Source organism: Sphaerodactylus townsendi, linkage group LG01, assembly GCF_021028975.2.
Source record: "Sphaerodactylus townsendi isolate TG3544 linkage group LG01, MPM_Stown_v2.3, whole genome shotgun sequence".
Lineage (NCBI taxonomy): Eukaryota > Metazoa > Chordata > Lepidosauria > Squamata > Sphaerodactylidae > Sphaerodactylus > Sphaerodactylus townsendi.
In genome coordinates, this window is record NC_059425.1 from 29,129,869 (window position 1) to 29,144,077 (window position 14,209).

The window sequence follows — 14,209 nt, forward strand, 5'->3', positions numbered from 1 at the left end:
CAAAACAAAAACCCTGCTCTTTAAAACATCTGGGCATTTTCAAAAAAGCTGAACTTCTACATGAACTTTTTTGGCTTATTTGGATTTTTCAGGTTTCAGGGGAACCCTCTGGAGCAATGTGGGAGTGGAAATCCCAAATTCATGGCTCTCTCCTTGCACGAACGGAAGTGCTATCAGTTCATAGTAGGGCACTCTTGGATACAACTCAGTACCCTCAAACCTCCTAGTGTTTACAGCTAGAACATAAAACCACAGATATTTGTAGTGTCTCCCACACTTAACCAAGCCCAGGCAAGTTCCATTAAAGGAAGGAGATGAGATGACATGTGAGAGATGCAAGAAAATGTATACTTGAAACCGCGGAATGCTTTGACTTAATCCACCCTATCAAGAAATGCAAAACCCTCCAGTTATCCAAAATGTTACAACTCTGAGAGAATGAATATTCCCAGAGGGAACTAAAAGAGATCTGGATGGGGCGAGGGAGTGGGGAGAGGGAGAGAGAGAGAGAGCTAGAGAGAGAGAATAGTTATCTCCTATCCTTTGCAAGCTGTCTACCTTCAGAATATTCTGAATATTCTTTCTGTTGGAAGAGAAGGACTTTACGCTGTTTCCTGCCTCAACCGACAGTGCGGGTTTTACTAGATAGCCAGTGGCTAAATAGGGACCTAGGGATTGACACCAAGGAAGTCCAGAATTCCAAGGACTTGTTTAGAAACTGACTATTCTTTAGAAACTGAATGCATTTGTGAGAGCAAGTCACCAAGGAGACTGTTCTGACTCCACAACTTTTCCTCCTTCAATCTACATTGGCAGAATCCCACCATAAAACTTGAGCAACCCACTGCAAGTCCACCTTGGGAACCTTCCAAGTGTGAGCAAGGGATAAAATGAATGAGTTAATGGGCAGCATGGGGTAGTGGACAGGTTTGGGTTTGGCCCCAGAAGAACTTGTTAAAAGCAGCAACATCATCACTCTGCTCGAAGGAGCAATACAAAGTAAGCAACACCGTAGGGTGCATGGCTGGCGACAGATGTCACCAGAGAAATTTGCACACAATGGAAAAGTTAATGCCATACACTGGGGGGGGGGGGCGCGTGTGCGTGCAAAATCTGCAGGAACAAATAGACAGCACATGATCTCACATCAATCCCTTCCATTTCGCTGGTTTATTGGTAGGTCTTCACTTGGCTTAAACGTCTGCATCAACACAGTCAATGGCTAAGACTCCATTTCCCTGAGCAGATTGCTAGGCTGAGCTTATGACTCCCTCAGTCTGTTCCACTGCACTAGGAGCAAAAAGCCTCGGCAAGCTGTGACACTGCGTATGTTCCAATAACAATAAGCTAGTGGCACTGGCTCAGAGTTCTTTGCCATGAGCAGAGATGGCATTGGCATGCTCAGACAGTGTTTGTGGTCAGATTCGTTAGTTCATATTCCACTGAAGTCATATAGGCTCAGAAACATTGATTTTATCATCAAACAGGGCAGGGGAGCTAGTTTTGGAATAGCATTCTGTGCTCAGATGCCTTCTCATATCATATGAAAATATTAGTTTTCCTGGTGTCAAACAAGGAGGAGGACATCTCAACCAACCAACCATCCTAACAGACCATTTCCCTTCCCTACTAAAGAGCCACCCAAAGAAACAGAGAACTCTTTGCATTTTATAAGTAACCCTGGCTTGTAGGTCACTGTGCCCATCATATATCATGGAGCACTTTGAAAAAATGTGCGGAAGAAGTAGAAGTAGAAGTAGAAGAAGAAGAAGAAGGAGGAGGAGGAGGAGGAGGAGGAGGAGGAGGAGGAGGAGGAGGAGGAGAAGGAGAAGGAGAAGGAGAAGGAGAAGGAGAAGGAGAAGGAGAAGAAGAAGAAGAGGAGGAGGAGGAGGAGGAGGAGGAGGAGGAGTTTGGATTTATATCCCCCCTTTCTCTCCTGTAGGAGACTCAAAGGGGCTTACAATCTCCTTGCCCTTCCCCCCTCACAACAAACACCCTGTGAGGTGGGTGGGGCTGAGAGAGCTCCGAGAAGCTGTGACTAGCCCAAGGTCACCCAGCTGGCATGTGTGGGAGTGCACAGGCTAATTTGAATTCCCCAGATAAGCCTCCACAGCTCAAGCGGCAGAGCGGGGAATCAAACCTGGTTTCTCCAGATTAGAATGCACCTGCTCTTAACCACTACGCCACTGCTGCTCTGTAAGGGGAAGAAGAGTGCCGGATAGTGCTGGATAGTGTCAAAAGACAACTGCAATCTTGTGTTCTAGTTTCTTCCATGAACCATGATTCCCAAACTGCTTCTGGAACTTGAGACCACATTGCCTGTACCAACCATTCTAACGCTCACGATGTTGTGTCCTTGGGCAGGCTGCTGCTCTTAGACCCACCTTGTCCCAAGGACACTTCATCATCTGCAGACTAAGAGCTCTGGCACAGAACTGTTTTGTACACCTCAGCAGGAACTACCATCAAAACGTCTCCACTGTCCACTGCTAAGGGCAGGCTGTAGAGCGGTCCACCCTTCCATGGGCCCATCCCTCTGCCCAGTGCAATGTCATCATCCACATTGTCTTGTCACTGATTGCATCTCAAGAAAATGGTCCCTTGCCTGCAGTGGAGAATGTTGGGCAGGGCCTTCATCAGTGCCTGCGCATTAATCATTGGGATTGGGGTCTCAGGGGAAAAATAGAGGCAGCCTCAACTTGGTACAGGCTTGAATGGTTCTCAGCTGATTTCACTGAAGGTGGGTAGACCTCATGTCTCCCACCATTTCCAAAGGGTGTTCTCTGCTACTGACATTCTTAAGTGGCCAGGACCAGAGAGATCTGTCATGACCTGTCCCTGCACTCCTGTTACTGGCCCGAGTTTGCAAGGATTTTAGGTAGACAGATACATGGAAGGCAGTCGATTAGCCATGACAGGTACAAATACAATCACAGTGCTCAGACGTTCTTCTCAAGAAGACACAAAGGGGATACAAAGCTGTGGATTTCCATTGTCATCCATCTTGCATGATTCCCACGGACACTTTAGATGGCTCATTGGTGTGATCTTGCTGGGGGGGTTAAGAGCCTCTCCAAAACAAGATTAAAAGGCTACGTAATGAAAGCAGCAGGCTCTTCAGAGCTAGAAGCGCTTTCAAGTTAAATTCCCTCCCTATCCATTCTTGTTTCTTCGCTACTTCCATCCATCCCCCACCCACCGCCCCATCCTTTACCTGGATTCTGCAGCTCCTCTTGTTTCCCCCTAGCAACCCCACTCTCTGTTGTGGCAAGAAGAAGGTCAGGACCAGATTTTAAGAATCCCAGATGTTCACAAAGGAACTTGGTTAAGTCCTGCATCTCAGACCCAGCACTGAACATTGCAATGTGGAATGGAAGAGGGAAGCAGTCTTAATGAAAATTCTTGGGCTTTAACAGATTAGGAATGCATACATATTGTACATGGAAAGGAAAAAGGACTGTGAATCTTTAATTTAAAAAAAATTGCTAACAAGAGCAGGATGTGAATGTTACTCCAGCAGGGGTCTGCATTCTGCAGCTCTCCAGATGTTCATGGACTACAAATCCCATCAGCCCCTGCCAGCATGGCCAATTGGCAGGGGCTAATGGGAATTGTAGTCCATGAACATTGCAGACCCCTGTTCCAGAGAAACCCACCGTTTTCCTTGATTTGACTGTGTCTTTCATCTGCTTTGCTGTTCCCATCTTTGACATGGCCTACTCAATGGTGCCCGTTCACACGCGGCGACAAGCGTCTCTCTCACAGCTCCCTCCTCCCCTTTCCTAATCTTGTGAGGCTTATCAAGAAGCCTTGGAGAGGAGGAAATCCAGCCATTCACTCCAATACTTCCCAATTATTTGGTTTAGTCGCAGCCTTTTGGTACCTGGCAAAATGAACAGATGCTCAGATAAACACACAGAAAGGATCAGCCTGCATTGAAAGAGCAGCACAAAAGCATCCCCCAAAATGTTGGTGTGCAACGTAGAATTGGTGCCAGCAGTACAGTGATCACAGCAGAGTGATTGGGTGAGGTATTGTTGCTGCAGTTTCTTTCCTGGCTCTGTAGGGGGAATATGAATAATTGAAATGGCAACAGTGAGAAGACTGTTCCCAGGGTGAATTTCAGCTGACCCTCCTACATTTCTCACAGGGAAATCTCTTCGGAGGGGAAAGGGGTACTGGAGAGTATGCCTTTCCTTTATCACTCCTTCTTTCTTCCACCTCAAGCCATAATGGGTACAATCACCTCGTCCACTATCTCCCTTGCCTCTAAATCACCTCATCCACTATCTGCACTGGCTGCCGAATGAGTTCTGGATTGTGTTTAAAGTGTTGGTTTTCACCTTTAAAGCCATTCATGGCCTCGGACCTGCATACCTGAGGGACCGCCTCTCCCCATATTTCCCTGTCAGGCCCCTCTGCTCCTTGGAGGAGGTCCTACTTATGATCCCTGGCCCAAAAAGATCAGACTGGCCTCTACGAGAGCCAGGGCTTTTTCAGCCCTGGCTCCTACTTGGTGGAACAGGTTCCCTAAGGCGATCAGGGCCCTGCAGGACTTGCAGAGTAAGATGAGCCTGTTCCACCAGGCATTTGGCCAGTCTGGTTAAATACATCTACCTTTCCATCTGGCCTCCCGTAGGCAGGGGTGGGGGAGGGGAGAGCATCAGGCGCCATCTGCATTTTTTATGGGCTCTTGTTATGATGAATCGATGTTTTAAATTATGTTTGTATGTATGTTTTAAAACTGTTGTTCACCGCCCCGAACCCTTAGGGGGAGGGCGGTACACAAAACCGACCGACCGACCGACCGACCGACCGACCGACCGACCGACCGACCGACCGACCGACCAGGAAGGAAGGAAGGAAGGAAGGAAGGAAGGAAGGAAGGAAGGAAGGAAGGAAGGAAGGAAGGAAGGAAGGAAGGAAGGAAGGAAGGAAGGAAGGAAGGAAGGAAGGAAGGAAGGAAGGAAGGAAGGAAGGAAGGAAGGAAGGAAGGAAGGAAGGAAGGAAGGAAGAGACCCTCCTAACTCAAAATGTTTCAGACCCTGACTGGACCAATCACACACACTTGGCATACCCCACCTCACAGGAGGAGGCCAGGAGGCCAATGTGAGTCACTCTGGGTCCCCACGGCGGAAAAAGATGGTATACAAATATATTCTTCCAAGACTGTCCACAACCTACTGAAAACAACTAAACGTACAAGCTGTATCAGAGGGATTCACAGCCCTATTTGTCTTCACATCAACTGTCCGGAGCAAACGAAGAAACATTTCGCACCAATCCTGCTCTGCTCAATCATTTCAAACTGCACTTGTGCACCGGAAAAGATCAGCAATTGGTTTACACATGGGAAATAACAAGGAAATTAAAATCACATTAACTGTTCAGTAAAAACAAAAGGCACTGACATGAAAATGAAAAATTTTTTTGTTTAGCCTAAAGATGGAATACTCTTCAACAGAGAAATAAGAAACTCCTCAGGGATCTCTTATTCTGCAGCCCTTTCGAAGACTGAGCACCGGAACATTGAGTTGCTGCTTTTGTGTCCTTCAAAGAAAAATTCCATTTGGTCACCCTACAGCATAGGTGTCAAACTCGCGGCCCTCCAGATGTTATGGACTACACTTCCCATCATCCCCTGCCATCATCATGCTGGCAGGGGATGATGGGAACTGTAGTCCATAACATCTGGAGGTCCGCGAGTTTGACACCTATGCCCTATAGTATAATGGGTGGACTAGTTTTATGGTCTGGTAGCCTAGTCTACCCCCTCTTCAGCTAAACACAAAGGAACTTTTGACTGAAAAGGAACACCCTCTTGGTCTGGACCAGGGGTCTGCAACCTGCGGCTCTCCAGATGCTCATGGACTACAATTCCCATCAGCCCCTGCCGGCATGGCCAACTTTCAGGCTCCATAAGCTGTACTTTCTCATTTCTATATGGACAGTTCACTTGTTTCAGCATCTCTTTAGGGTTTGGGAAATGGTTTGCCCTACAAGATGCACTGGGATAGAGAGAAAGGGGCTATTTCTAATTCCGGGACTCACCAAAACCCTACAGGCTTCTGAAGTTTATTAAAAATGACTTAGCTAATAGAATGGGCTGAATAAAAACTGCACTGAATGGTAGTGAATGAATATTTTTTCTAGGGAAGAAAGGAAAGAGGCTGCAGGAATGAGGCATTTGTTTTAGAAACATCCAAAGCACAGAAGCATCACCCTTTGCTCCCCAATCTGCCATCTCTGAATTTATAATGAGATGTTTTACGGTGAACAACTTGCCTCTCGTAAACGCCTTATATGCCTACCTTTTTGTTGGCGTGGGGGCTCCAGAAGACATGTGGGTAACCATGGCATCGTTCATGTTAGTGAGGGGCCGAGAAGGGCTGAAATACAAAAACACAGATGGCGCATTATGGTCAGTGACTAGGTAGGCTGCACACAGACGGGGCAAAACACAATGACCACCACCTTCTTATAGGTCACCGAAGACAAACTCCAAGCCTGCGCTCCTTCAGCTGCCCCCCATTCCCATCCTTTACCATCGCTACTGCTTCAGTCTTTCTCTGTTGGTTGTAGTAACCAACTGACGTTGTCTGCATTGATTGGCTCAAAAGATAAAATCCCAAGCAGAAGACAGGGATTAATTTGGCAGCAGTGGAGGAGACCAGAACCCTATTGTCACTCAAGTACAAAAAAACAAAGTCTTTGAAAATCACATGACTGCAGGGGAGCCGGAACCTTTAACGGATAAGCCCCACTAACTTCTGGGTTCTCTCTTGCATTCTTGCACTCTTGCAACAGGAAATGGGGTCATTATAGAGGAAATTGAACCCACTTGGCTGCAGGGTCTGGCTTTTCCAAAGAGGTTGACGCTGAAGAAATGGCTCTAAGATGATCCTCACTTAAAAAAAAATTATGCTCGCCACCTGTTTGCAAGTAAAACCATAATTATGCCTGCTCACTCCTGTGATACTTGGTATGCTCAGAACTACACTTATGCTAGTTCTTGAGTCGCAGGATTAACATTGTAGCTGAGAAATGAAAGCATTGAAAGCATGTCTGACCTACACTTTGTTGGGATGGCCATTTATAAAAGGAGGCTCTCAGCAACAGAAAATAGTCTCTACTCTTGTTTTGGTTTTGCTTACCACAGTCCTTTCAAAAAAAAGCTCCAATCATCTAACAAAGACCAAGAAGAACAAAAATACACGTTGAAACAAAGTACCGAAAACTACCCGCCTGACCTGGGTGGTCCAGGCCAGCCCAATCTTGTCAGATCTCAGAGGCTAAGCAGGGTTGGCCCTGGCAAATGTTGAATGGGAAACCTCCAAAGAATACCAAGGTCATGATGACAACAATACCAGGGTTGTGATGCAGAGGAAGGCAAGGCCGAACCACTTCTGTACTCCTCTTGCCTTGAAAACCCTACAAGGTTGCCGTAAGTCAGCTGTAACTTGATGGCGCACGCGCGCGCACGCACACACACACACACACACACACACACACACACACACACGAAGACACAAAATCCCAGTAATCATGAAGCTGAATAGCCAAAAAGGGCAGAAAAATAATCATGGCTAAATTGTCCCGTCCCCCCGTCCCCCAAAATTGCTGTAATTTTTAAAAACCACCTTGACTCCTGATTTCTGAGAGGGAGGAAGGGCCGCTTGGGGAGAAGCCCTGCCACAGGTAGTCATCCACCACACTTCTGATGGAGAAGGCCTCCAAGGAAGCTCTTAATATGTGATTAAATTTGTGTGGGAGTAGGCAGTCCTTTTAGATATCCTGGGTCTAGCTCTAGCCCCACTCAAGGGCAAAGCCAGCACCTTGGATTCAGCCTGGAAACTAACTTGGAGCAATACAGTCATCATGAAATCAGCCTGGTGCAGCTTCAATGAGTCTGCCTGCGAATGCACCCCAGCACCCCACAAGCACTTTCCACCAAAACTCCTTCACAATAGTCAAACATGAAGCAAGAATCACCATAAGTAGATGGTTTTTTTCTCTCTGAGAAAGCCAGTTTCAGAGGGCAAAAAGGTAGCGGGGTATTGTAACGCGCCCCCCCATTCACACCTCCCACCTTCTAGTCTACACCCCCCCCCCTCTGGTTCAGGGTTTCATGGAGGTCAGCCTGTCATATGTCTTTTAAAATCTATAGAGAGCCAAGATCATTTCATCTCTCAGGTCCTCTCTTTCACTCACAGAGACATCAGAGGACAGGGTAGCTTAGCCTCCTTTAATAACAGGCCCCCTCACTCAAACACTTCACACAGTTATTGCAGTTGGAGGCTCAAATACTGTTCCATTCACAAACGGTCACCATTTATTCATTCATATCATAAAACATATATAGACCAATATCTTTACTGGTGTGTGTGTGTGTGTTTCCCGAAAACACATAGCTCACAGAATAAAATGAATAAGGAGTTAACCTTTATTTATGGTTCAAACATAACCCTGAAAAAAGTAAGAACATAAGAATAAGCCAGCTGGATCAGACCGGAGTCCATCTAGTCCAGCTCTCTGCTACTCGCAGTGGCCCACCAGGTGCCTTTGGGATCTCACATGCAGGATGTGAAAGCAATGGCCCTCTGCGACTGTAATATAGATATTACAATGGTTCTTTTCCTTTGAACTGTTTCCTATTCCAACATTTGGGATTTTTTGTACAAACTGACTTTTCTTTCACTTTGCTTAAAGTTGTTCTTTGCCTCAGCTTCATCCAGTCAGACATGCGCTTTACCATCTAACTCCCTTGCTGCCAACCCTCAACAACTGTTTTCCAAATTCTCTCTCTCACCAACATTCTGTTACCTCTGATTAGTTATTCTTAGGGAGAGGCGGAACCTAACCTGTCCATCACAAGTACATTTGACAAAGATTACCATCTTACCAGCCAATGTAGCACTGGGTCTAAGAGATTCCCCCCAAGCTATGTGCCCAAATCTAAAAAGGGAAACATTGTTCCATCAATCAAACGCCTTACAATTACTCCCAGATGAGACATTCCCAATAACGAGTATTGATGTCTCACCAGTGACGGAAGTATAGCTTTTTTATGAGGTGGGTTTGAGGGCGGGGCGGGGCCACACCTCACCCGCCCTGTGGGCATGGCCACGCCTCCCCAAGCCCCGCCCCTGGCCTCAGTGCTTATAAAAGCAGCTCTGAGGCCAGGGACAGCAGACTCCCCTGCCCTGCCCCCCCCGCCCCCCCTCCACTGGCTGGGCTCCCAGCCAGCAGCTGGCAATCCCTTCTGCTCTCAATTCCAGGCAGACGCCCCATGGGTGGCTGCAGTGATGCTGGAATCCACCCTCAAACAGCTTCACTTTCAATGGTGTTTAAACTAGGAAGCCCAGATTCTCCTTTTAAATCCACCTTAAAGGGAGAATCTGGGGTCCCCAGTTAAAATAACATTGAAAGTGATGCTGTTTTGGGGTGGTTTCTCCCCCACCCTGAAACAGCATCACTTTCAATGTTTGAACTAGGGACCTCAAATTCTCCCTTTAAATCCATGCTGAAGGGGGTGTATTTAAAAGGAGAATCTGGGGGAATTTAGGGGGGGGTGCCTGCTGTCAGGGATGCAATTGTTAAGCTAGCAGCACCAAACTTTCAGGGTATCTTTAGGAGACTCTCCTGATGATACCATCCAGGTTTGGTGAAGTTTGGTTCAGGGGGTCCAACGTTATGGACCCTCAAAGGTGAAGCCCCCATCTTCTATTAGCTCTCATTGGAAACAATGGGGGATGGGGCACCCCCTTTGGGAGCCCATAACTTTGGACACCCTGGGTGGTATCATCAGGAGAGTCTCCCAACAAATCCCTGAAATTTTGGTGCTGCTAGCCTAAAAACCGCACCCCTGCAGGCCAGAAACTAAAAAAACACTAAAAAAATACAACCCCCCCCCCCCACAAACAGGGGCGGAACTTATGATGGGGGGTTTGAACCCAGGAACCCCCCCTTACCTACATCATTGTGTCTAATGTAGATTCAGTTTTAGTCTGCATCCCTATCCTCACTGAACCACAGACAATGGAACACAATTTCTGCCATCTCCCTAAGGTCTGATTAAAAGGAAAGGCAGTATTGTGTGTCATCTGCATATTTGTGACATTGTACCCAAAATCCCTGGACAGCCTTCCTCACCAATTGTATGTACATTTGAATTAGCACAGGAGATCAAAGAAGTCACTGCTGCAATCTGCAAAGGTCTACCACCATCTTCTGGAGTCTACTCAGGCAACTCATGTGACCATGGTAGTAAATGTCAACAGAACGAACATTCAGTTCCTAGCAAAGATCACTGAGTAGGGCAACCACGGCAGTGTCTCCCCCAAACCAGGCAGGAAGCCAGATTTTTTTAAAAAACCAAGATAATCTGTAATGTCCAGCAGGTGCTGTTGCTGGTGCTGTGCAACCATACCTGCCCTAGCCGCTTCTGAACAACAAACTGGAGATTAGCAGGATAATGGTAAAGTTCTGTAGGCCAACAAAGGTTTCTTCAGAAGTAGCCTTACACCACTCACTCTTTAAAGGAGACACCACCTCCATTACCCACTAGACCACTCCAACCCAGCAGATAAAATCATTTAGGAAGGAGAAAGGCCAAGAATACCAGCAATAATTGCAACCAGTCTGAGTACCTTTCCCATGTTCTTGGATTGATCAAGATAAATGACCTGTAACAAACAGTGAAGCATAAGTTCTAGAACTCTCTATGGCATCCAATGTGGAACAGCTGCCAGCAATTTTTAACTGCAAAACGCACAACATATTTATAGATCCTTCCTGTAGGCCTGGATGCAAAAGGCCTCTATCTACTAGTAAAAGCTTTGCTGGATGGTTCTATGTAATCACAGTGATGGTGGTGAAGCATACTTTCTTCACCAGCATTGGGTAGGCATTAAAACCAACTTACCCATTTCATTGGTTTTGTCATGGATCTTCTACCAGTGATGTCCCGCCATTTCATTCGCCCACCCCAGTCTCAGCAACCAAAGAACTGATTGGACCAAGAGTGCAGATGTTTGAAGTGAGCTAACAGCCTGCGCCATCTCCACAATTTAGATGTAGATGCATCAAAGTCAGTCTCTGGAACCAGCAGAAAGGAGCAGCAGTGGACAAGGTATCTGGGCCAGGAAGAACAGAGTGACTCTGGTGTTCATTTTGGAGGGCTTTTCTCAAAGCCACATCTTTTAAAACAGTGTATTTTTAACAGGGGTTTGCAGGGGTTATCTCTTTTTCTCCTTAAGGCTACTAGGAGCTGAGACTGCTGGAGGTGGGGCTTAACAGGGGTTAACAGAGGTTACTCTTTGTCCTGGGCTGCTAAAGGTGGGGCTCCTGAGGTGAGTCATTCAGTCTTTAGTTCAGTCTCTGGAACCAGCAATTTCTTTCTTTTTTCTTTTTTAAAATAAATAAAATAATTAATTAATAAGGACATTTCTTGAGGGATAGTAGGTACAGATAGCTCCAAGGGGCACTGACTAAAAGTTTAATATCTAAATATCTAAACAAAAGCAGATATGAAGGCAGGAAGCCAGCAGGGGGATGGGGGCTTGCCAGTGTTTTGCACTGAGTGTCACATGTATGACTATCTGCCACTAGGCCAGAAGTCGCGGGTGTGCCTCGCTGCAATGAGCTCCTGGCACTCAAGGAACGTGTCCGTGCCCTCGAGCCAAGGTGGCAGACCTGGAGAAGCTGAGAGAGGCAGAGAGGGCAACAAACAAGGCTTCCAGGGACCCAGCAGCCGGGTCCCACTCCCAAGGTGACATCTCTTCAGATGTCATGGAGAATGAGAGTCTGGGTGACAGAGGGTGCCAGTTCGAGGTGGTGGAAGATGCTCCCTTAGATGGGATCCCTTCCTTAACTGGTGATCAGCTATCCTCTTGCACTGAGGATACCCCTCGGGGAGGTGGGGGGCTCCTTGTAGTGGGTGATTCGATCATCAGGAATATAGAGAGTTGGGTTTGTGACAGGCGTGATGACCGCGATGGGTGACTTGCCTGCCTGGTGCGAAGTTTGCGGATGGCACGCTACGTCTAGATAGGCTGTTAGACAGTGCTGGGGTGGAGTCAGCAGTTGTGGTCCACATTGGTACCAATGACATTGGGAAATGTAGCCGGGAGGTTCTGGAAGCTAAATTTAGGCTGCTAGGAAAAAGGTTTAAAATCCGGACCCCCAAGGTGGCATTCCTCTGAAATGCTACCTGTTCCATGCGCAGGGCTTAGCTAGAAGCGGAGATACAGGGTCTCAATGCGTGGATGAGAAGGTGGTGCAAGGCAGAGGGTTTCAGATTTGTCAGGAACTGGGGAACCTTTTGGGATAAGGCAGGCCTGTACAAAAGGGACGGGCTTCATCTTAACCAAAGAGGAACCAGGCTGCTGGCGCTCAACAATAAAAAGGTGGCAGAACAGCTTTTAAACTGATTCCTGGGGGAAAGCTGACAGGAGCTGAGGTGACTTCGGTTCGGAATACAGAGTCCATGGGGATGCAGACAGAGAATCAACCACATACAAGTGAGGAACATAGCAATGTGATAAGTGATAGTGTCTACAAAAGGCTAGAGGGCAAAACACATAAATCCCAGGTTAGGGACAGAGACAGAGTATACAAGTGTCTCTATGCTAATAGTAGAAGCATTCGACCTAAAATGGGGGAGCTGGAGTACAGAGTTTTGAAGGAGGACATTGATATAGTGGGAATCACAGAGACATGGTGGAATGAGGAGAACCAGTGGGATGCTGTTATCCCAGGTTACAGGCTCTACAGGAAGGATAGGACAGGGCTATATTGGGGTGGGGTGGCCCTCTACATCAAAGAGAGCATAGTGTCACATAAAATAGACAATGCAGGGGGAGCTGATTCCTCTACAGAAGCACTGTGGATATCAATACCAGGGGTGAAGCATAGTTTAACATTAGGAATATATTATCGTCCCCCTGACCAAAGCGCACAAGAGGATTCTGAGATGGAAAAGAAATTAGAGAGGCCAACAAAAGCAAAAATGTCGTGGTAATGGGCGATTTTAACTATCCCCATATAAACTGGAAAAATGCATGTTCAGGTCATAGTAAGGAGAGAGCATTCGTGGATATGCTAAATGACTGTGGCTTAGAGGAGATGGTTGTGGAACCAACCAGGGGAGAGGTGATCCTAGATCTAATTCTATGTGGGACTCCAGGACCTGGTGCGGGAAGTCAGTGTTGTTGAGCCGATAGGGAACAGCCACCACAATGCTGTCAGATTCAGTATCTCTGCATGCAAACAAGTGACAACTACTAATGTAGTTACATTCGCCTTCAGAAAGGGAAATTTCTCAAAGATGAGGGGGATAGTGCGCAGGAAGCTGAAAGGGAAAATCAAGAGAGTAAAAAATGTCCAAGATGCTTGGAGGTTATTTAAAAACACAGTCTTAAAAGCTCAACTGGAATGTGTTCCACAGGTTAGGAAAGGCAGCGCCCAGTCCAAAAGAAAGCCACCATGGTTAACAAGGGACGTTGAGGAAATTATTAGGGAAAAAAGATGTCTTTTAGAAAATGGAAGTCCAACTTAACTGATAAAGAATACCAGAGAGAACACAAATGATGGCAAAAGAGAAGCAAGTTAGCTGTAAGGGAGGCAAAAAAGGATTATGAGGAACGCATGGCTGTGAACATCAAAACCAGCAACAAACAGTTCTTCAAGTACATCAAAAGCAGGAAGCCAGCAAGGGAAGCGGTAGGCCCGCTAGATGACAAAGGAAACAAAGGGTGTGCTAAAAGATGACAGGGAGATTGCAGAGAAGCTGAATGAATTCTTTGCATCTGTCTTCACCCAAGAGGAGGTGAGGAAAATTCCTGCACCTGAACCAAGCTTCTTAGGAGGTGAATCTGAGGAACTGGCGAAGCTAGTGGTAGACAAGGAAGAAGTTCTGGCAGCCATTGATAAACTAAATGCTACCAAATCCCCTGGCCCAGATTGCATTCACCCAAGAGTTCTTAAAGAGCTCAAGCATGAAATTGCTGATGTTCTCACTTTAATATGCAACTTATCCTTGAAATCAGGCTCCATCCCTGAAGACTGGAAGATGGCCAATGTCACACCAATCTTTAAGAAAGGATCTAGGGGGGACCCAGGAAATTACAGGCCAGTCAGTTTGACATCTGTTCCTGGTAAATTAGTAGAATCTGTCATTAAAGATAAAATTATAAAACATGTACAAAAG

At 46.6% G+C, this 14,209-nt stretch overlaps 1 protein-coding gene across 13 annotated transcripts in view; it reads right to left on the reverse strand.

Annotated features, from left to right (window-relative positions):
* Window positions 1–14,209, reverse strand: part of DTNB (dystrobrevin beta) — a 171,536-nt gene that overhangs the window by 79,553 nt on the left and 77,774 nt on the right. For all 13 annotated transcript variants that reach the window (XR_007246191.1, XR_007246196.1, XR_007246195.1 and 10 more), the window contains one exon: window positions 6,312–6,389. Coding sequence is in view for 1 of the 13 variants with exons in the window: in XM_048516275.1 (XP_048372232.1) it covers window positions 6,312–6,389 (78 nt within the window). In the remaining 12 variants the exon portion in view is untranslated. The remainder of the gene's footprint in view (window positions 1–6,311; window positions 6,390–14,209) is intronic.